Here is a 24,565-nt window from a genome sequence, read left to right on the forward strand (position 1 = left end):
TTATTTCTAGAGAAAATTTTGTCAAAATTTTATTTCTATAGAAAAATTTTTCAAAATTTTATTTCTATGGAAAATTTTTGTCAAAATTTTATTTCTACAGAAAATTTTGTCAAAATTTTATTTCTATAGAAAGTTTTGTCAAAATTTTATTTCTACAGAAAACTTTGTCAAAATTTTATTTCTATAAAAAATTTTGACAAAATTTTATTTCTATAAAAAAATTTGTCAAAATTTTATTTCCATAGAAAATTTTTGTCAAAATTTTATTTCTATAAAAAATTTTGTCAAAATTTTAGTTCTATAGAGATAATCATTTATAGGAAGATTTTGCAAAATCTACCAAAACATTAAGAATCTAGCTAAACAATTTACTATTGTTGGTATAATTCTACCAACTGTGGCAGTTGTGAGCTTGCTGTAAATCTCAACCTTTCCAGTTTAATTATCACTATTACACATTTCCATCTTATAAATATTAAAACACAATATTAGTTTTTAATTGTTTTTGTTTCTTTGACTGTTCCCATGACATATCTCTTATTTGTTTTTATAATAAAGTCAATAAATTAATGATAAACTTCTTTTTTTTCATATTCACTTGTTAAACTACGAATCCAAACTGAAAAATACTTTAATGACTTCTTAATTGAAACGAAAATTAAATTAATAAAAACGGGGGGCGGTTGAATGCCATGTTTTATAAAGTATATGACAGCTAATACCATTTTAAATAGATCTTAAAAAAGTTAAAGTGAAAAGAGTGATTCAGAAAAAAATATATTAAACAAAATACAACAATATGTGTAAGCAAAAAAAACTATTACAACAAATAAAATAAAAAGAGAAAACACTTTTTGTATTTAAATAAATTAATTCAAAAGAAATCCTATGAATTCATGTGGAGTTGTTTTGCTTTAGCAGAAACATTCATTAGAAAAATTTAGATTGTACTAAATTTGCATGTGTTTGTTTTTGTTGTTTTGCAGAATGTTTTTTTATGTAAAACCTAAATTAAACATACATAAAGTACGAACATATATACTCCATACTCCTGACATCTTAGAATATTCATTAAAATACAATGCTGTATAAAAGGGGTTTGGAAACCTTTAAAGGTTCTTTGTTTCTAATGAAAGTGGTGTTTGGCAAACTTTCTATTAAATCTATTGCGCTGGAGCTGGTTGTGGTGGTGGAGCCAAACGACTAACAAAGGCAATACCACCACGTACAATTTTCCCCACAGCGCCGGGTGATCGATTAGCCAAAGCTTCAGCAGTCATACGCAATTCAGCAAAAGCATTGCGTGTATAGGGATTACGACGAGAACTGTAACGCATAACCAGGAAGTGATAGTACACTATGGGAGTCATAAGACCAGCTCTTCCCCTAGAATTGTAAATGAAAAAAAATTATTTAGTATAAGAATAAGCATAATCATGTACAAATAGACATACATGAAGGTCAAGACCACAGCCAAAGGCATAATGAAAATTTCAGAGAATGAGGCAGCCTTTAAAATATTGGCAGCTTGGAATTCGACCAAGGAAATAAGGAAACGGGCACCCCACCATGAGTTTTGACCAATGATCTGTAAGAAAATATAGAAATGACAAATAATTAATAAATAACCATTACAAATGTATGAGGAATTTATAAATAAATATAAACACTAAGGGCCATTTTCATGTAGCTCCGTTAGGCTTTAACTGCCTGTTAACAGAAAGTAAATTGCAAAGAACTTCTCTCCGGTTAACTTTAACTGAAAAATTTTCTTCAGTTTAGTTCCTAGCAGACAGATGACAGATATGTCCATAGTACGGTTTAAAAGTTCGTTAGCAAACGTAGTATTAACGGAGCTTCATGAAAATGGGGGTTAGAGTCGTTGTAACCGAAGAGAAATCACACCCCTATGTTCCGATATTCCGAATCGAAAATCGCAAGATTTTACTTTTTTTTATATAAAGAAAAAATCGAATCAAAAATAAAAATTCTAACATTTTATTTGTATTTAAACTTTTTATTACAGAGTAATATTTTGCAAAATTTTAAATTTATATGTTTTAGGTTTAAAAAATATCATCAAACAAAAAATTTGATTTCCCAAATGGCCCCCTCCCGTCTATTAGTCTATTAGGTGAAAATTCAATTTTAACCAATATCAAAAGTCGATTAATCGATTTGACTTGATTTTCAACTTTGGTAATCCTGCAAAAAAACACAATCACACCAAATTTCCCCGTATACTTACATCCAATAATTTCAGCGAGTAACTTGATGCATGTAATACAGCAAACAATACAATTGGTATCAAAATCAAAAATGTTGGCTGCACATTAAAGAAAATCAACGAGTACATGAGATAATGGCATGAATCTTCAACAAATAGGCGTGACAAGAATTCACGTGAAAATGTGAAGGCGGGTAAACGTTGATGCAGACGCAATGCTGATACAGCTGCATTTGAGAGTAGTACTTTATTGAATGCACTTTGTGGTGAGCCAAAGATGGGCAGGACATAGAAGAATGTGAAGACAACAGCTAAGCAACGCATTAGCCACATGGCCACATCGACTTTGTGTGCCTTAAAGTGTTCAATCATTTTGGCGGGTATATTGTCAGCAGTTGGTGGCGGCGTATTCGATTGAGAGGATGTGCCATTCCTTTGATTATCACTGTTATTATCGTCACTCATTGTTGTATAGGATTATCTGGAAAGATAAATAAATGAAAAAGGAAATTTGTAAATATGGCGATTTGAATAAAAATATTTAAAATTTGCTATATGTAGGTGGTAAAAAATTTAATTCACCCACAATTTGAATACATACACAATCCTTCTATAGAAATAAAATTTTGACAAAATTTTATATAGAAATAAAATTTTGACAAAATATTCTATAGAAATAAAATTTTTGACAACATTTTCTATAGAAACAAAATTTTTGACAACATTTTCTATAGAAATAAAATTTTTGACAAAATTTTCTATAGAAATAAAATTTTTGACAAAATTTTCTATAGAAATAAAATTTTTACAAAATTTTCTATATAAATAAAATTTCGACAAAATTTTCTATAGAAATAAAATGTTGAGAAAATTTCTATAGAAATAAAATTTTGACAAAATTTTCTATAGAAATAAAATTTTGACAAAAATTTCTATAGAAATAAAATTTTTGACAACATTTTCTATAGAAATAAAATTTTTGGACAAAATTTTCTATAGAAATAAAATTTTTGACAAAATTTTCTATAGAAATAAAATTTTTACAAAATTTTCTATATAAATAAAATGTTGACAAAATTTTCTATAGAAATAAAATGTTGAGAAAATTTCTATAGAAATAAAATTTTGACAAAATTTTTCTATAGAAATAAAATTTTGACAAAATTTTCTATAGAAATAATATATTGACAAAATTTTCTATAGAAATAAAATTTTTGACGAAATTTTCTATAAAAATAAATTTTTGGCAAAATTTTCTATAGAAATAATATATTGACAAAATTTTCATTAGAAATAAAATTTTGTCAAAATTTTCTATAGAAATAAAATTTTGACAAAATTTTCTATAGAAATAAAATTTTGACAAAATTTTCTATAGAAATAACATTTTGACAAAATTTTTTATAGAAATAAAATTTTGACAAAATTTTTTATAGAAATAAAATTTTGACAAAATTTTCTATAGAAATAAAATTTTTGATAAAATTTTCTATAGAAATAAAATTTTGACAAAATTTTTCTATAGAAATACAATTTTGACAAATTATTCTATAGAAATACAATTTTGACAAATTATTCTATAGAAATAAAATTTTCTATAGAAATAAAATTTTGACAAAATTTTCTATAGAAATAAAATTTTGACAAAATTTTCTATAGAAATAAAATTTTTGACAACATTTTCTATAGAAATAAAATTTTTGACAACATTTTCTATAGAAATAAAATTTTTGACAAAATTTTCTATAGAAATAAAATTTTTGACAAAATTTTCTATAGAAATAAAATTTTTACAAAATTTTCTATATAAATAAAATTTTGACAAAATTTTCTATAGAAATAAAATGTTGAGAAAATTTCTATAGAAATAAAATTTTGACAAAATTTTCTATAGAAATAAAATTTTGACAAAAATTTCTATAGAAATAAAATTTTGACAAAATATTCTATAGAAATAAAATTTTACTAAATTTTCTATAGAAATAAAATTTTTACAAAATTTTCTATAGAAATAAAATTTTGACAAAATTTTCTATAGAAATAAAATTTTGACAAAATTTTCTATAGAAATAACATTTTGACAAAATTTTTTATAGAAATAAAATTTTGACAAAATTTTTTATAGAAATAAAATTTTGACAAAATTTTCTATAGAAATAAAATTTTTGATAAAATTGTCTATAGAAATAAAATGTTGACAAAATTTTTCTATAGAAATAAAATTTTGACAAAATTTTCTATAGAAATAATATATTGACAAAATTTTCTATAGAAATAAAATTTTTGACGAAATTTTCTATAAAAATAAATTTTTGGCAAAATTTTCTATAGAAATAATATATTGACAAAATTTTCATTAGAAATAAAATTTTGAAAAAAAAATCTTTAGAAATAAAATTTTTAGAAAATTCGCTATAGAAATAAATTTTTGACAAAATTTTCTATAGAAATAATTAGTATTATATTTATTTGAAAAAAAAAATGTCTGTACAAATTCTTAAATACCTATTTCATTATTTATTTCAAAATTTCAAACTTGTTATTGTTTCAGATTTCTAAGCCAGTCGATACTCCCAGTTTTCAATAGCTATTATAATAAAAATACATATAAAATATTGAAAGATGTATGTAAATATGGCGTTTTGAATAACAATATTAAAAATTTGCTATATGATGGTGGTAAAAAATTTAATTCACCCACAATTTGGTTTCACACACAATCCTTTTATAGAAATAAAATGTTGACAAAATTTTCTATAGAAATAAAATGTATACAAAATTTTCTATAGAAATAAAATCTTGACAAAATTTTCTATAGAATTAAAATTTTGACAAAATTTTCTAAAGAAATAAAATTTTTAGAAAATATTGTATAGAAATAAAATTTTGAGAAAATTCTCTATAGAAATAAAATTTTGAGAAAATATTCTATCGAAATAAAATGTTGACAAAATTTTCGATAGAAAGAAAATGTTGACAAAATTTTCTATAGAAATAAAATTGTGACATAATTTTCTATAGAAATACAATTTTTACAAAATTTTCTATAGAAATACAATTTTGACAAAATTTTCTATAGAAATACAATTTTGACAAAATTGTCTATAGAAATAAAATTTTGACAAAATTTTTTATAGAAATAAAATTTTGACAAATTTTTCTATAGAAATAAAATTTTGACAAAATTTTCTATAGAAATAAAATTTTGACAAAATTTTCTATAGAAATAAAATTTTGAAAAAATTTTCTGTGAACATAAAATTTTGAAACAATTTTCTATAGAAATAACATTTTTAGAATATTCTCTATAGAAATGAAATTTTGACTAAATTTTTTTTAGAAATAAATATTATTATATTTATTTGAAAAATATGTCTGTACAAATTCTTAAATACTTATTTCATTATTTATTTCAATATTTCAAACTTGTTTTTGTTTCATATTTCTAAGCCAGTCGATATTCCCAGTTTTCAATAGCTATTATAATAAAAAAATACATATAAAATATTGAGAGATGTTTATATCTGTGTACAGCTAATTTACCTTATAAATTATTAATAAGAGTGAGTTAACAGACGAATTATACATTCCTATGGAATTAATTTCCATTCTAAAAGGACAATTAAAATGAACATTTTTCAATTGTTGAGTACTTCAAAATAGAATACGATCTTTCTGACAAATGATGTCCGGTGGTTCGTCGTCAGAAACATGGAATCGACCAGAACTCAGTGATATGCGAGAAGGTCGCCTCTGTGCTTTCACGATGGACAGGAAGCTGAACTTTATGCTTAATATTGAATAAAGAGCGAGACAAGTCACGCTAGCCTTGTACTCGTGCAAAAAGGCAATAGGGAAAAAGTGGGGACTAAAACCGAAAATTGTATATTGGCTGTACACTGCAGTGCTTAGACCTATAATGATATACGGTGCTGTGGTCTGATGGCCGGCACATCAGCAGCCAACAAGTTTAAAGTTCAACGAATGGCGTGTTTTTGTGTATCTCTGGCGCATTCAGTAAGACAGGAACAGTTTCCCCTAATGTCATTAGCCAAACAATCAGCAGCAAAAATGGCTGTACGGTTGCGCGAGCTCATATGGTGGTGGGTGAAGAGGAAATTAATGAGGAGGGGACAATATTGGCCTTTTCTCAAAATGTTGTTTCCATAGAAAATTTTCTCAAAATTTTATTTCTATAGAAAATTTTCTCAAAATTTTATTTCTATAGAAAATTTTCTCAAAATTTTATTTCTATAGAAAATTTTCTCAAAATTTTATTTCTATAGAAAACATTCTTAAAATTTTATTTCTACAGAAAATTTTCTCAAAATTTTTTTCTATAAAAAATTTTTTCAAAATTTTATTTTTCTCAAAATTTTATTTCTATAGAAAATTTTCTCAAAGTTTTATTTCTATAGAAAACTTTCTTAAAATTTTATTTCTTTAGAAAATTTTCTCAAAATTTTATTTCTATAAAAAATTTTATTTTTCTCAAAATTTTATTTCTAAAGAAAATTTGCTCAAAATTTAAAAATTTTATTTTTAAGAAAATTTTGTCAAAATTTTTTACTTTTAATTTTATTTTAATTTTTTTCTGCCAAAGAATCTTTGTATCACTTAAAAAAATGTTTTATTATATTATTGACAGTTACCTAATTTCTATTCCAAGGACACTTTTCGATAAATCAAGGGTTTTTATATATATGTTTATTTGTTTTTTTTTTCTGATATCATCCAATTACAAAATGTTCAATTTGGCCGCTAACAAGGTCAATCTAATCTAGATAATATTCGAAATTACTTATCACAAATTTTCAATGTATATTGTCGCTTTATGACATTTTAAAATAGCAGAATTTGATAATGCAAATATTTGATTAAAGCAAAATATGCTTTGTGTTTGCCATTTAGGTACAAACGATGGAAGTCTGTATTGAAATTGGTTTTCATACCATCCACTATAGGATGGACGGTATACTAACATAGTTAAAAGTTTCGAACCAATTTGTCTGAATTTTGAGAAGATATAAAGAAGATGGTTTATTTTAAATATGGTAGGTTTTTAATATTCAACACCCTTTTTCTTATTGTTTAAAAGACATATCTTATTTGTATTCGAAATATTTTCTATACATGCTTTAATTAATAAATATTTGTATGTCTGGTTTCTTAGTTAACAAAATATATTTAAATGCTAGGTAGGAGTATTTGAAGCATTCTTAATATGGAAGACTTTAAATATTTCTATTTAGTCAACATTGTAAGGCACAAGTTTTATTTTCAAAGGCAAATTTCATGTGAACAATATTGCCAGGTACATTCGGTTAACCATCATTCGATCGATCAAGGGGTTAATTTAAAGTCAAAATTTAAATTATGGAAATTAAATATCGCAAAACCGAATTGAAAACAACAAAAAATAAGGAAAATAAAAGTAAAAATTTCACCATCGAATGTGAATTTGAAGCCTGTTTTAGCCGGAGTTTAAATAAAAAATATATTTCTACAAAAATATACACCGAAAATAACAAAATAAAAATAATGTCAAAATTTTATTTCCATAGAAAATTTTGTCAAAATTTTATGTCTATAGGAAATTTTCGCAAAATTTTATTTTTATAGAAGATTTTCTCAAAATTTTATTCCTATAGAAAATTTTGTCACAATTTTATTTCTAAAGAAAATTTTGTCAAAATTTTATTTCTATAGAGAATTTTGACAAAATGTTATTTCTATAGAAAATTTTGTTAAAATTTTATTTCTATAGAAAATTTTGCCAAAATTTTATTTCTATAGAAAATTTTGTCAAAATTTTATTTCTACAAAGAATTTTCTCAAAATTTTATTTTTCTCAAGATTTTATTTCTATAGAAAATTTTCTCAAAATTTTATTTCTATAGAAAATTTTCTCAAAATTTTATTTCTATAGAAAATTTTTTCAAAATTTTATTTCTATAGAAAATTTTTTCAAAATTTTATTTCTATAGAAAATTTTGTCATTATTTTATTTCTATAGAATTTTTTTCAAAATTTTATTTCTACAAAAAATTTTCTCAAAATTTTATTTCTATAGAAAATTTTCTCAAAATTTTATTACTATAGAAAATTTTGCCAAAATTTTATTTCTATAGAAAATTTTCGCAAAATTTTATTTCTATAGAAAATTTTCTCAAAATTTTATTACTATAGAAAATTTTGCCAAAATTTTATTTCTATAGAAAATTTTGCCAAAATTTTATTTCTATAGAAAATTTTGTCAAAATTTTATTTCTATAGAAAATTTTGTCAAAATTTTATTTCTACAAAGAATTTTCTCAAAATTTTATTTCTATAGAAAATTTTGTCAAAATTTTATTTCTATAGAAAGTTTTCGCAAAATTTTATTTCTATAGAAAATTTTTGCAAAATTTTATTTCTATAGAAAATTTTCGCAAAATTTTATTTCTATAGAAAATTTTCGCAAAATTGTATTTCTATAGCAAATTTTCTCAAAATGTTATAAAGAAAATTATCTCAAAATTTTATTTCTATAGAAAATTTTGTCATAATTTTATTTCTATAATTTTTTTTTTTTAATTTTATTTTTCACAAAATTTTACTTTTATAGAAAATGTTCTCAAAATTTAATTTCTATAGAAAATTTTCTCAAAATTTTATTTCTATAGAAAATTTTCTCAAAATTTTATTTCTATAGAAAATTTTGTCAAAATTTTAGTTCTATAGAAAATTTTATCAAAAATTTATTTCTATAGAAAATTTTCTCAAAATTTTATTTCTGTAGAAAATTTTGTCAAAATTTTAGTTCTATAGAAAATTTTATCAAAAGTTTATTTCTATAGAAAATTTTCTCAATTTTTTTTTATAGAAAAATTTGACAAAATTTTACTTCTATAGAAATTTTTTTAAAATTTTATTTGTATAGAAAATTTTGTCAAAATTTTATTTGTATAGAAAATTTTGTCAACATTTTATTTGTATAGAAAATTTTGCCAAAATTTTATTTCTATAGAAAATTTTCTCAAAATTTTATTTCTATAGAAAATTTTTTCAAAATTTTATTTCTATAGAAATCTTTTCCATAACGGAATGTTTTAAATGGCTTGGGAGTAACACGAGCCCACAAAACGTGAACACTGGGAATATAGACCGGGAATAATGGCCGGGCACATAGAATTGAGAGCACATCTGTGACGAATGGGAGCAACAGACGATGGTGCATTTAGGGCGCGCTTTGAGGATGATGAGACCTTGGAACACTACTTTAATCACTGGTCTGTTTCGACCTACATTAATAACAAATACATGTGCCAAGTTTTAAGTTGATAGCTTGGTTTCGTTCGGAAGTTAAGGTGATTTCAACACATATAGACAGACGGACATCGCTAGATCGAGCCAGAATTTAACCACGATATATATTTTACGGGAATCTGAGACCAATATTTTCATGTGTTACAAACTCCCACCCTATGGTGGAGGATATAAAAATTTCTAATGAACGTTCGACTGTTTTTTGTTTACGAACTCCAAACTTTGGCTGAACTCTAGATGATCTTTATAGTACACCTAGAGATCGACTAGACCTATTTAGTTTGTTTTTGTTTTTTTTTTTCACATAACCGATATACAATTTACGATGTCAATTTATTGCGATAAAATATCTTTATAACTTTTTCCATACAAAAATCATGAAAAAACGAACCAACTCTGTTTTTTTCTTATTTATAGATATACAGAAGACTTTTTAATTAAAATTTTCAATAATTTTTTTTTTAATATAAACGATAGCCAACTATTTTATCATTCCCTAGAGAATTCTAGAGGCTATATTAAATTGGTATTAAATTTCACCTTCAATCTTCACTATTTTAATTTTATCATATTTTAAATATTTATCAACTTTTAATAGTAGATTTAATCACACATTTTCGATGGAAAACAACAATTTAAACAAAGATCTAATGTCCATTTTCTATGGTAATTAAAATAATTTTTCTTCAATATCATTATTCACATTTGTTTTTTTTTTTTTTGAACTCAAAGCTCAAAGTTCGTTCATAAACTTGTTCGTAATAAATTTACCATGAAATTATAGTTTATATAAATTTTTTATATGAGACACATGCAAGTATGAATGAACTTGTCAATTTTTTTTAATATTACAAGCGTACCGTATTTCTGTGTGTGTTTTTTTAAGTAAAAAAAAATGTTATCAAATGTTGGGTATTTTTCGGTTATGTTTACTCATCCACGAACGAAAGTAGCAATGACCCGACCAACCAAGCTTAATACTCTATACTAAACTAAAGCCCACTAGCGGCGTACCGTACATACCTTGGACTCACTCTAAAATGCGAGAGGTAGTAGATTTCAAAAGTTATAAACGTTTTGAATAAACAGTAAAGTAATTGCAGGCAAGTTGGAACGGGGAAAAAAGTTAATTTCACACATAAGCCATATGAGTAATTCCACGTTTATGAGGGACGCAGAGAAAGAAAATATATATATATATTTTTTTTCAAAAAAAGGGGTTTCAAATCTAGTCAAAGTTGAATTTTTTGATATGAATGATCGGAATGATAGAAATAAAATTTTGAAAAAAATTTTATAGCAATAAAATTTTGACCAAATTATCTGTGGAAATAAAATTTTGAGAAAATTATCTGTGGAAATAAAATCTTGAGAAAATTATGAAAAAATGGAAAAATGTTCTATAGCAATAAAATTTCGACAGCATTTTCTTAGCAATAAAGTTTTGAGAAAAATATCTGTGGAAATAAAATTTTGACAAAATTTTCCATAGAAATAAAATTTTGACATTTTCTGTAGAAGTACAAACTTTGACAAAATTTCCTATAGAATTCTGACAAAATTTTCTGTAGAAATAAAAATTTTACAAAATTTTCTATAGCAATAAAGTTTTGAGAGAATTATCTATAGAAATAAAATTTAGACCAAATTTTCTACAGAAATAAAATTTTGCAAACATTTTCTATAGAAATAAAATTTTTACTAAATTTTCTATAAAAATAAAATTTTGACTAAATATTCTATAGAAATAAAATATTGACAAAAATTTCTATAGAAAAAAAAATTTGACAAAATTTTATTTTTTTTTCTATAGAAATAAATAAAATGTTGATAAAATCATCTATAGAAACAAGAATATACAGCAGTAAGTTCGGCCGGGCCGAATCTTAAATACCCACCACCATGAATCAAATATAATAGTTTCCTTTGAAAATTTCAGGGGGATTTGATGACAGGTATTTTCCCAAGCAGATCAGTTCAACCAGTACGCTTCCGCAAGATAAATGTAAAGATTTTACTTATGAAGACTAGATCAGATTCTGGGTTTATAAGAACCATTTTTTGTTTGAGTTTTAGAGGAATCATAAACATCTCTTGTAACTGTGCAAGAAAATGATGAAATAACGCCTTGATTTGAAATCTTAAATCTGTAAGTTTTTTACTCCAATTATTTAAATCATTGCGAGAAGTAAAGTCTGTATATTTTACATTCAGTTTCAAGCAATTTTCATGATCAGTGCACCTTTTGTACACTCAAGATCTTAAATCGGTCTATATGGACTAATAAAAACTAAATCATATACACTTATTTGTGGGTCTATAATGCCAGTATTTTTTCAATTTGTGGCAAATCGGATAAAAACCACAATTTCTAGAAACCCTAGGAGTTAAATCGGGATATCGGTCTAATTAAGGCTATGCCAAAAACATGGAGGGATACACACAATATTCAACACATCTAATTATAGTTCTAGAATCTATACCCCAAATCGGAGGGCCGGTTTATAAGCTGGCTATATCAAAAACTGTACCGATACACAAAATATTCGGCACACCTCTTTATAGTCCTGGAATTACATTAGATTTAAAATTTCAGGCAAATTGGATAAAAACTACGGATTCTAGAAGCCCAAGAAATAAAATTGGGAGATCGGTCTATACGGGGGCTATATCAAAACATGGTCCGATAATCACCATTATCGGCACACCTATTTATGGTCCTAGAATAGCCCATGAAGTAAAATCGGGAGATCGGTCGATAAGCCGCCATATATACCAAAACATGGTCCGATAATCACCATTATCGGCACAACTCTCTATGGTCCCTAGCAATAAAATTTAGACTAAATTTCCTATAGAAATAACATTTTGACTAAATTTCCTATAGAAATAACATTTTGAGAAAACTTCCTATAGAAATAAAATATTGCAAAAAATTTCTACAGAAATAAAATGTTGACAAAATTTTCTATAAGAATAAGAGTTGACAAAATTTTCTACAGAAATTAAATATTGCAAAAATTTCTTATAGAATTAAAATTTTGACAAAATTTTCTAAGAAATAAAATTTTGCAAAAATTATCTATAGAAATAAAATTTTGACAAAATTTTCTATAGAAATAAAATTTTATCTAATTATACAAACCATTCTTTCAATGGCTCTATTTACCATGTTCCTTAATCTATATCTGTCCATAAAGCTCGAAAAATAATTGTATAATTAGATATAATGCATTTGGACGTCAATTGCCTGTTTCGGTATCAGGCTAACATGAAATAAAATTTTGACAAAATTTGACAAAAAAAGAAATAAAATGTTGACAAAATTTTCGATAGAAATAAAGTTTTGACAAAATTTTCTATAGGAATAAAATTTTGACAAAATTTTCTCTAGAAATAAAATATCGACAAAATTTTCTATATAAATAAAATTTTGACATTTTCTGTAGAAGTAAAAATTTTGACAAAATTTTCTATAGAAATAAAATTTTGACAAAACTTTCTATAGAAATAAATTTTGACAAAATTTTCTATAGAAATAAATTTTGAAAAAATTTTCTATAGAAATAAAATTTTGACAAAATTTTCTGTAGAAATAAAACTGTAACAAAATGTTTTATAGAAGTAAACATTTTGACAAAATTTTCTATAGAAATAAAATTTTGACAAAATTTTCTATAGAAATAAATTTTGAAAAAATTTTCTATAGAAATTTTTTAGAAATAAAATTTTGACAAAATTTTCTATAGAAATAAAACTGTGATAAAATGTTTTACAGAAGTAAACATTTTCACAAAATTTTCTATAGAAATAAAATTTTGAAACAATTTTCTGTAGAATATAAAATTTTCACAAAATTTTCTGTAGAATATAAAGTTTTGACAAAATTTTTTCAGAAATAAAATTTTGACAAAATTTTCTAAGAAATAAAATTTTGCAAAAATTTTCTATAGAAATAAAATTTTTGAACAATTTTCTGTAGAATATAAAATTTTGACAAAATTTTCTATAGAAATAAAATTTTGAAACAATTTTTTGACAAAATTTTCTGTAGAATATAAAATTTTGACAAAATTTTCTATAGAAATAAAATTTTGACAAAATTTTCTATAGAAATAAAATTTTGACAAAATTTTCTATAGAAATAAAATTTTGAAACAATTTTCTGTAGAATATAAAATTTGGATAAAATTTTCTGTAGAATATAAAATTTTGACAAAATTTTCTAAAGAAATACAATTTTGAAAATTTTTCTACGAAAATAAAATTTTGAAACAATTTTCAGTAGAATATAAAATTTTGACAAAATTTTCTGTAGAATATAAAATTTTGACAAAATTTTCTTAGAAATAAAATTTTGACAAAATTGTCTAAAGAAATAAAATGTTGACAAAATTTTCGATAGAAATAAAGTTTTGACAAAATTTTCTATAGAAATAAAATTTTGACAAAATTTTCTATAGAAATAAAATATCGACAAAATTATCTATATAAATAAAATTTTGACAACATTTTCTGCAGAAGTAAAAATTTTGACAAAATTTTCTATAGAAATAAAATTTTGACAAAATTTTCTATAGAAATAAATTTTGACAAAATTTTCTATAGAAATAAATTTTTTAAAAAATTTTCTATAGAAATAAAACTGTAACAAAATGTTTTATAGAAGTAAACATTTTGACAAAATTTTCTATAGAAATACAATTTTAACCAATTTTTTTATAGCAATAAAATTTTGACAACATTTTCTATGGAAATAAAATTTTGACAAAATTGTCTATAAAAATAAAGTGCCCTACTTTTAGCACTAGCGTAGGTCATACCAACGTTGCATCCATTACTAAAAAAGAGTAGTTGGGAATATTAAAGAAAAAGAGCCTTAACTCATATTAAAACAAATATTGTTTTCTTTTCTCCAGCTATATTTGTGGATTGTCTCATATGTACACTATTATGAATATTTTATTAATCTACCTGACGACGGTATTTTCTATAGGCAACTACCCAAAATGGATGTTGAAAAAGGAATTCAAAGTAAAAACACTAAAAAACACACAACGAAGACAACCAAAATAATTTCTTATCAGTAAAACATTTTTTTTTATCTATAAAGTGATTAAATAAAAATTCTATTGGTGGCCAGCAATAGTACAATTTCAAATATGAACATTTATTACGCATGGTAGAGAATTATGACATAAATTAACTCTCAAAAAGAGCGGTAAAAATTTAAAATAGGGTTAACTATTGAAATGTGAGAGTTGTGAAAGAGATAGTTGAAGTAATTTAAAGAAACAATTAAAACTAGTAAAGCCAATAACTATGTCAATAAAAAAACTATATGAAGAAAAAAGGCCAAATTTTTCCTATTAACCATAACAGTGTTAAAAGCTTAAACCACAGTGGGGTCATGGTATAATAACTTTCATCTGCCGTAAGAGATGCCAAACAGAAATATTAGCTTTACATTCCATATAAAGCGGTATACATTATACCGATCGAGTCAGAATCAACTGCATTTCGATTTGTTGGTACATTAGTGTATTAACAAATCGAACTCAAAAATAAGATTAGGGGATTTTGGTTGTATGAAAAGATGGTGTCCAATGATGGTGGAAATGATTCACTTTGAAACGAATAATTCGCGTATATAATTTCCATAAGAAATTGGGGTATAAGACCCCAGATAAGTCATCTCCTCATCCAAATCTATACCGAAGGCTTTGGAAATTCGTACTAGCCTTGCCACAAAATAGTTTAGAATTTTTTAAAAATTAAAAAATTTACCATAAAAACGCCCATCTTGAATTTCGTATGGCGCTAAAGACATTCTTGCAAAATTTCTCTATCAAGTGAAGAAAACAAAAAATAATTATGCCTAATAAATTTTCTTGAATTGGTCGAAAAATATTTACTAATTTTAATGATATTGGCGCGACTTCGATGTTTGTAATACAATTTAGTTACATTTTTCTGGTTAATTTTAGAAAAATTTAAATTCCTTCCTGATGTGTTCACTATTTTTAGAGTGTACACAGAAAAAAATATGACCAAAATATTTCCAATTAAAAAGTTGATTAAAGTCGAAACTATTTTTTAAATTAATAAAATAATTGATAAAATTAACTTTTTAATCAAAATAAAAAGTTAATTAAGTCAATAATAGGAAATTATAAAATTTATAATTAAAAAATTAATTGATACAATTAACTTTTTAAACAAACTCGGAAGACTAAGTCATTTAACTAAGTACTTGAAAATAGTTACGCTTTTAATGAAAAAATTAGTTGAGGTTTGCAATCAACATCAATTAAATTTTTAATTGAATTAATTTAAAAAAATTAATTGAAATTTGATAATGAAATCAATTAATTGTTTAATCAAGTATTTTTTAATGTCCAATTAAAACGGTGATTGATGCTATCATTTTCGTAATTAAAGACAGTTCACTCAAAAAACAAGTAAGGAAAGTCTAAAGTGGGGCGGGGCACATTTGACTACATTATTAATTGTACTCCTAGTGCAAAATTTCAACAAAATTGGGGTAAAACTCTGGCTTCTGGGACCATATTAGTCCATATCGGGCGAAAGATATATATATGGAAGCTATATCTAAATCTCAACCGATTTCAATAAAATTTGGCACACATGACTATAGTACTAATTGTTCTTCTTGTGCAAAATTTTAAGCAAATTGGGGTAAAACTCTGGCTTCTCCGGCCATATACGTCCATATCGGACGAAAGATATATATGGGAGCTATATCTCAATCTGTATCGATTTCTTCCAAAATCAAAAGGGTTCTATTCTGAGCCAAAACACATACTTGTGCCAAATTTGAAGTCGATTGCACTAAAACTGCAACCTAGACTTTGATCACAAAAATGTGTTCACAGACAGACGGACATGGCTATATCGACTCAGGAGTCCACCCTGGGCATTTTTGCCTAAGACACCATGTATCTATCTCGTCTCCTTCTGGGTGTTGCAAACATATGCACTAACTTATAATATCCTGTTCCACAGTGTGGCGCAAGGTATAATTAATTGGATCAATCAATTTCGTGATTGAATCAGAAAACAAGTATATACGGCCGTAAGTTCGGCCAGGCCGAATCTTATGTACCCTACACCATGGATTGCGTAGAAACTTCTGCGAAAGACTGTCATCCACAAAATTTAAACTCACTCGGATGAAATTTGCTCCTCCAAGAGGCTCCAAAACCAAATCTCGGAATGGGGCTATAAATGATTATGGACTGATATGGACCACTTTTGGCATGGTTGTTAAATATCATATACTGCCACCACGTACCAAATTTCAACCAGATCGGATGAATTTTGCTTCTCCAAAAGGCACCGGAAGTCAAATCTGGCGATCGGTTTATATGGGAGCTATATATAATTATGGACTGATAGGGACCAATTCCTGCATGGTCGTTGGATACCGTATACTAACATCACATACCAAATTTCAACCGAATGGGAACAATTTTGATCTTCCAACGTGCTCCGGAGGTCCGGAGGTTTATATGGGGCCTATATATAATTATGGACCGATATCGACCAATTTTTGCATGGGTGTTTGAGGACATATATTGACATCACGTACCAAATTTCAACTGAATCAGATGAGTTTTGGTCTTCCAAGAGGTTCCGGAGGTCAAAGCTGGTGATCGGTTTATTTGGGGGCTATATATAATTATGGACCGATATGGACCAATTTTTGCATGGTTGTTAGAGACCCTATACTAACACCATGTACCGAATTTCAGCCGGATCGGATAAAATTTGCTTCTCTTAGAGGCCTCGCAAGCCAAATTTGGGGATCCGTTTATATGTGGGCTATATATAATTATGGGCCGATGTGGACCAATTTTTGCACGGTTGTTAGAGACCATATACTAACACCATGTACCGAATTTCAGCCGGATCGGATGAAATTTGCTTCTCTTAGAGGCTCCGCAAGCCAAATTTGGGGGTCCGTTTATATGGGGGCTATACGTAAAAGTGGACCGATATGGCCCATTTGCAATACCAGCCGACCTACATCAATAACAACTACTTGTGCCAAGTTTCAAGTCGATAGCTTGTTTCGTTCGGAAGTTAGCGTGATTTCAACAGAAGGACGGACGGACATGCTCAGAACGACTCAGAATTTCACCACGACCCAGAATATATATACTTTATGGGGTCCTAGAGCAATATTTCGATGTGTTACAAACGGAATGACAAAGTTAATATACCCCCCATCCTATGGTGGAGGGTATAAAAAAAAAAACATTTCTGTGTGCAGTGTCAGCTCATTTTATTGTTTACAAACTCACAGAAGCATTTTAATATATTTCATTCATAAAGTTCTTCTTCTTTTTTGGCTGGGAACCCACAAGTGGCATTAGCCCGGATATGCCGACCGTACTACATGTAGTACACCTATTATGTTCAGGTTTCTGCGTTTACAGTGCTTTACATTTTCTAATCTACTTGCTGGTGTGCTACAGAATATAACGTCCCGTCGGCATATCTGGGTTAGAATGTGAATAAATATTTTCGTTTTTCGTACCATTGCTCGTTACTACGATATTCGCTTAATTTCTACCGCAGAATGGCCATCAAAAAAAGTTGGCACTAAACAAATACCAAAGTGTCGAATGAGCCAAAATACCGCAGATGGCTTTGTCGACCTTTGAAGTTGATAATCCGACCCAAAGGCAGGTAATTGAAACAAATCTAAATTAATTCTATAATTTGATGTTTATTCCGAAATTTATTGCTTTTAAACTATAAAGGTAAAAAAAAGAATAATATTCACTTTACTTATTAGCCACTATGGTAACTGGTAACACTTCGTGTCAGCTACTCCTAAATTTTTGTCTACAAATTTTGAACATTTAATTTGAATTTTAAGAAAAGTAACCCACAGTGAACATATTTGCTAGGAAACGAAACTGATATAAAAATCATACTATATAGAATTCTAAGGCGGCTGCGGTTACACTAGTCAAATATTTGACCAAAATGAAATATCTGGATAATTGGAAAATACCCCTTCGTGACTTTATATACTCAATATGGCCTAAAAAGGTTGCTGGTTTGACGGAGGCGAGGAACTTATTTTTGATTTCTGCCATATATTTGTTCAGTCTGACAGTACTCACAAAAAAATATTACCAAAATTTTTCAAATTAAAATTTTAATTGAATTCTAAAAAAAAATATCATTTTTTAATTGCTGTTCTGCGATTGAAGACATTTTAAATAAAATTTTATTGCATCAATTAATTTCGTGAGTGAAGATAAAAAATGTGTGTATGCAATTTTCTATAGTTATTAATAGGACCAAAAAGTTATTAATTAATAATAATAATAATAATTTATAAATATATTGTATATTTATAACAATGCCCCATTTTTAACTTTTGATATTTTCTCCTTTCGACTTTCTTTAATTAAAACAGCATATCAAGAAATTAAAAATAAAATAAATTATCATAACTCGTTCACTCGTAAAATGAAAAACAAATCAAAAATCAACGAAATTCAAGTATTTTAAAATGTTTTTTATTAAATTTATATATTCTTATTCAAAGAAAAAATAAAACACACAAACATACATTAAAAACAAACCAGTTAAAAAAAAGGCAAAAGAGATAGGACCAGTACAGCTGAATCAATAGCCACATTCGCTTAAAAATTCAACAGTCTTCTTTTTCGCTAATCCAATGACTAAATAACAAAAAAATCATGTTGAAATCGAAACTTGCATACAAATACATATAAACGTATTACATGATATAAGCACACAAAAAAGCAAATACCAAGTTGGGAAAAAATTGTATATAAACCTGTTGTGAAGCCCCATATACGCAATAATTAACAGAAATGGGGGTTTTAATTACGAGGCTGGGATGAGAATGACCAATGAAATGTTTTGATTTGACAATATCGAACATTTTAGATATTTTTTTTTGTATATTTAAGGCAAACATTGATAATATTTAAAATATATATTTTATTTAATTTATGTAGAAGTATTACATATCATCGCTATACAATTTCATCATTCCAGCCAAGTATTGATAGAAAAATATATGACCATTGTTATGTTCTATAAAACTGCCTTTATTTTGATGACGAACTTTAATCGTTGACACCACAAGCAAAACAACAATAAAAATTTAATTACTTGCCTGTTTATATTGTCCATAGCAAACCCAAAAGAAGAAACAATGTGAAAAGAAAGAAAATAAAATAAGCAAGGAAAGTCTAAAGTCGGGCGGGGCCGACCATAATATACCCTGAACCACTTTGTAGATCTAAATTTTCAGTGCACTATATAAAGGTCCATGTTTCCATACACATATATTAAAATCTGACCCGATTTGGACAAAGTTTGTTAGACTTCTACAAAATCCCTAGACTTGAAATTTAATTTTGTCAAACATTTTTTTTTTTGTTATAGAAAATTGTGTCAAAATTTTATTTCTATAGAAAATTTTTGGAAAATTTTATTTCTATTGAAAATTTTTGCAAATTTTTATTTCTATAGAAAATTTTTGCAAAATTTTATTTCTATGGAAAATTTTTGCAAAATTTTATTTCTATTGAAAATTTTTGCAAAATTTTATTTCTATAGAAATGTTTGTTAAAATTATTATTATTCTATAGAACATTTGGTCAAAATTTTATTTCTATAGAAAATTTTTGCAACATTTTATTTCTATAGAAAATTTTTGCAACATTTTATTTCTATTGAAAATTTTTGCAAAATTTTATTTCTAAAGAAAATTTTTGCAAAATTTTATTTCTATTGAACATTTTTGCAAATTTTTATTTCTATAGAATTTTTTTTGCAAATTTTTATTTCTATAGAAATTTTTTGCAAAATTGAATATTGAAAATTTTTGCAAAATGTTATTCCTATAGATTTTTGCAAAATTTTATTTCTATAGAAAATTTTTGCAAAATGTTATTTCTATAGAAAATTTTTGCAAAATTTTATTTCTTTAAAAATTTTTTGCAAAATGTTATTCCTATAGAAGACTTTTGCAAAATTTTATTTCTATAAAAAATTTTGTCAACATTTTATTTCTATAGAAAATTTTTGCAAAATTTTATTTCTATTGAAAATTTTTGCAAATTTTTATTTCTATTGAAAATTTTTGCAAATTTTTATTTCTATAGACAATTTTTGCAAAATTTTATTTCTATAGAAATTTTTATCAAAATTTTATTTCTATAGGAAGTTTTTGCAAAATTTTATTTCTATAGATAATTTTTGAAAAATTTTATTTCTATAGAAAATTTTTGCAAAATTTTATTGCTATAGAAATATTTTGCAAAATTTTATTTCTATAGAAAATTTTTGAAAAATTTTATTTCTATAGAAATTTTTGTCAAAATTTTATTTCTATAGAAAATTTTTGCAAAATTTTGTTTCTATAGAAAATTTTGTCAAAATTTTATTTCTATAGAAAATTTTGTCAAAATTTTATTTCTATAGAAAATTTTTGTCAAAATTGTATTTCTATAGAAAATTTTTGCAAAATGTTGTATCTAAAACTTTTGCAAAATTTTATTTCTATAGAAATTTTTTGCAAAATGTTATTTCTATAGAAATTTTTTGTAAAATGTTATTTCTATAGAAAATTTTTGCAAAATTTTATTTCTATAGAAAATTTTTGCAAAATTTTATATCTAAAATTTTTGCGAAATGTTATTTCTATAGAAAACTTTTGCAAAATTTTATGTCTATAGAACTTTTTTGCAAAATGTTATTCCTATAGAAGATTTTTGCAAAATTTTATTTCTGTAGAAAATTTTGACAAAATTTTATTTCTATAGAAAATTTTTGAAAAATTTTATTTCTATAGAAAATTTTTGCAAAATTTTATTTCTATAGAAAATTTTTGCAAAATGTTATTTCTATAGAAAATGTTTGCAAAATTTTATTTCTATAGAAAATTTTTGCAAAATTTTATTTCTATAGAAAATTTTTGCAAAATTTTATTGCTATAGAAAATTTTTGCAAATTTTATTTCTATAGAAAATTTTTCCAAAATTTTATTTCTATAGAAAATTTTTGCAAAATTTTATTTCTATAGAAATATTTGTTAAAATCATTATTATTCTATAGAACATTTGGTCAAAATTTTATTTCTATAGAAAATGTTTGCAAAATGTTATTCCTATAGAAGATTTTTGTAAAATTTTATTTCTATAGAAAATTTTATTTCTATAGAAATGTTTGTTAAAAATATTATTATTCTATACAGTCGACTCCGCTTTACTGAAACGTTAAAAATGCAGCCATTTAATTTCAGTTATCCGAAGTTTTTGCTAAAGCGGACTACGGATAACTGAAAAAAACTTCCAGTAATGCGAACTTCGGATAACTGAAAAAGTTTCAGTAAAGCGGACTCCGTATAACTGGAAAAAAATCCACTCAATTTCAGTTAACCGAACTTATGACCAATGCTATGTACATAAAATAATAAAAACAAGGTGTTTGATTCCGTGTGTGTGCCATCTACAATTTTACCTTTCAGTTGATTTTATTTACAGAGTGATTTAAACTGTTTTGAAAGTGCCATCTTCACTTGAAATAAAGCGTTCTCAATACGGAGAAGAAAATGTACTCTCTCTCTCAATAGCGAGAATGTGGCATTTTCAGTAAAGCGAAGTCATACTAATGTGACGAAACTCATTTGAACACAAAAAACTTTTCAGTAATCCGATTTTTTCAGTTAAGCGGAGTTTCACTAAAGCGGAGTAATTTAAATGAAATGGACAGAAAAAACAACTGGGGAATGCGATCGATTTCAGTTATCCGAGGTTTTTCAGTAAAGCGCATTGCGCTAAAGCGGAGTCGACTGTAGATCATTTGGTCAAAATTTTATTTCTATAGAAATTTTTGTCAAAATTTTATTTCTATAGAAAATTTTTTGCAAAATTGTATTTCTATAGAAAATTTTTGCAAAATGTTACTCATATAGAAAATTTTTGTCAAAATTTTATTTCTATAGAAAATTTTTGCAAAATGTTATTTCTGTTGAAAATTTTTGCAAAATGTTATTTCTATGGAAAATTTTTGCAAAATTTTATTTCAATAGAAAATTTTTGCAAAAATAGAAATTTTTGCAAAATTTCATGGTTTCCAAACACGTGTCCCGTGCATTCCAAAAAAATCGCACTACTTGCGTTTTCGTTTATATACAGAAATAGGGCGGTTATGCAAATGTAAAACGAACCAGCATAACAAACGTCGGGTATGGGGTGTTCCCTTTCAACTAATTTTTTGTTTTGTAATTGTTCTGTATTCAAATCGTTGGACAATCTTTAACATTTCATATGAATTCACGCTTGGTTTGTCAAGGTGAGGTATACATCTCCTCAAATAATCCAAATGATCGGAAAAGTAAAAGTACTTAAAAATTTAGCATATTTGTTAAAGTGTTGGACACGAAAAATTGAGCACCCTCTACGTTGCCTGTCAACTTCATGTAAATTTAAGTTTTTTTACTTAAAAAAGTCTGGCAGAAGCCTGTGGAAAAATTATGCACTGAGTTCCCATTTATCGACAATTGACTTTCTATTTTCAAAAAATTTTGCAAATTTTATTTCTTCGCTCCTCCCCGACCATATATCGTAAATTCACGTACCCTATATTCATATTTCACAAACTACCCAACTTCACTATTCCCCTTCCCCAACCAGACATCGATCATGTACCCTGTATAAATTTAATCATCTTCTCCCAATTTCTAGTAAAACGAAGAAGGTTAGATTTTGCTCCTTTTTTTTTGTAAAGGGACGTCACTTTCTCTGCAAATTCCAAGAAACTTTCTGTAAACTTTCCTTCAAGTTTCATAGTGTGGGGCAAGGAGAAGCTTCCCGTCCAAATACCAAAAAATCAAGTACACCATATTTATTTCATAACCTTCCCCTACGGCCTTTGTAAATTTCAAGTAAACTTGAAAATTCTAGTTTTTTCCAGTTTCAGAGGAGGTCTACCTCCCCGTCCCAATATCGAAAAATGATATAGTGTATATTGTGTAGACGTCCTAGGAAATATCAAGCAAATTATAAGCCCAATCTTGAAGCATCAGGGCAAGGGGAGGCCCCTCTTCCCTTCCGAATATCACAAAATCGGATATCCATTATAATAATATAACCTACCCCACATCCTCTGTAAATTTCAAGTAAATAGGAAAATTTTAATTGTTTCACGGTATGTACTTGAGGAGAAATGAGGGCTTCCTGTGCCCTTTTATTTATCCCCGACCAAATATTAAAAAAACATATACCTCATATAAATTTCATAATCTCCCCCAAGTTCTCCGGAAAAATTTCATTAAGTCGACAAATTTTAGTTTTTTTTTACTGTACTTTAAAAAAAAAGTCGGACAAAGAGTAGGCCCCCGTCCTCGACCAAATATCGAAAAAAGTAGCTGTTCTCTGCCTAGACGCCCCTTTCAATCTTCCCTGAAAATTTCGAGAAAATTTTGTTCCAATTTTAAGAAAGTCGGGCAAGAGGGAGGTCGGTCCCTTCCTGTCCAAATATTAAAAACATCGGTTACCCAATAATAAATTCGTAATCTCACGGCGTGTTATCTGTAAATCGCAAGTAAATCAAAGAACTTTTGTTTTTTTACAGTACTTTTTACTTTAAACAAAAGTTGTACAAAGGGGTGGGGTCCACCTCCGCGACAAAATATCGAAAAATAAAGTAGCGGATCTTTGTCTAGACATCATCTCCAACCTTCCTTGGAAATTTCACCCAAATCAGAGAACTTTGGCCAAATTTTGAAAACGTCGGGCAAGGGGGATGTCCCCCTCTCCCACCAGATATCAAAAAATGAGATACCCTATTTTCACCACATGATTACCCTCTACTTTCTCCGAAAAAAATAAAATTATTTTATAACAAAAGCAACTGCAATGAATTCAAATTATAAATTTTTATAATGTGCACTGCATGTAAAAAAGATTTTCTTTAAACCTCATAGAGCCCGAGACCTATCCAACGAAT

General features: G+C 26.2%; 1 protein-coding gene across 2 annotated transcripts in view; it reads right to left on the reverse strand.

The window, feature by feature from the left end:
- Nucleotides 1–488: 488 nt before the first annotated feature.
- The window catches only part of Kr-h2 (transmembrane protein 33-containing Krueppel homolog 2), a 31,006-nt gene continuing 6,929 nt past the window's right edge, over nt 489–24,565 (reverse strand). Inside the window, exons 1-4 of one of the 2 annotated variants that reach the window (XM_075293880.1) lie at nt 10,396–10,546; nt 2,249–2,708; nt 1,455–1,588; nt 489–1,386 (exon numbers count right to left, since the gene is read on the reverse strand). In XM_075293880.1, coding sequence (XP_075149995.1) covers nt 1,164–1,386; nt 1,455–1,588; nt 2,249–2,692 — 801 coding nt within the window. In that variant the 5' untranslated portion in view covers nt 2,693–2,708; nt 10,396–10,546 and the 3' untranslated portion in view covers nt 489–1,163. Of the gene's footprint in view, nt 1,387–1,454; nt 1,589–2,248; nt 2,709–10,395; nt 10,547–24,565 lie in introns of those variants that run through there. The other variant, XM_075293879.1, reaches the window with a different exon arrangement.

This window comes from Haematobia irritans, chromosome 2 (assembly GCF_050003625.1).
Source record: "Haematobia irritans isolate KBUSLIRL chromosome 2, ASM5000362v1, whole genome shotgun sequence".
NCBI lineage: Eukaryota > Metazoa > Arthropoda > Insecta > Diptera > Muscidae > Haematobia > Haematobia irritans.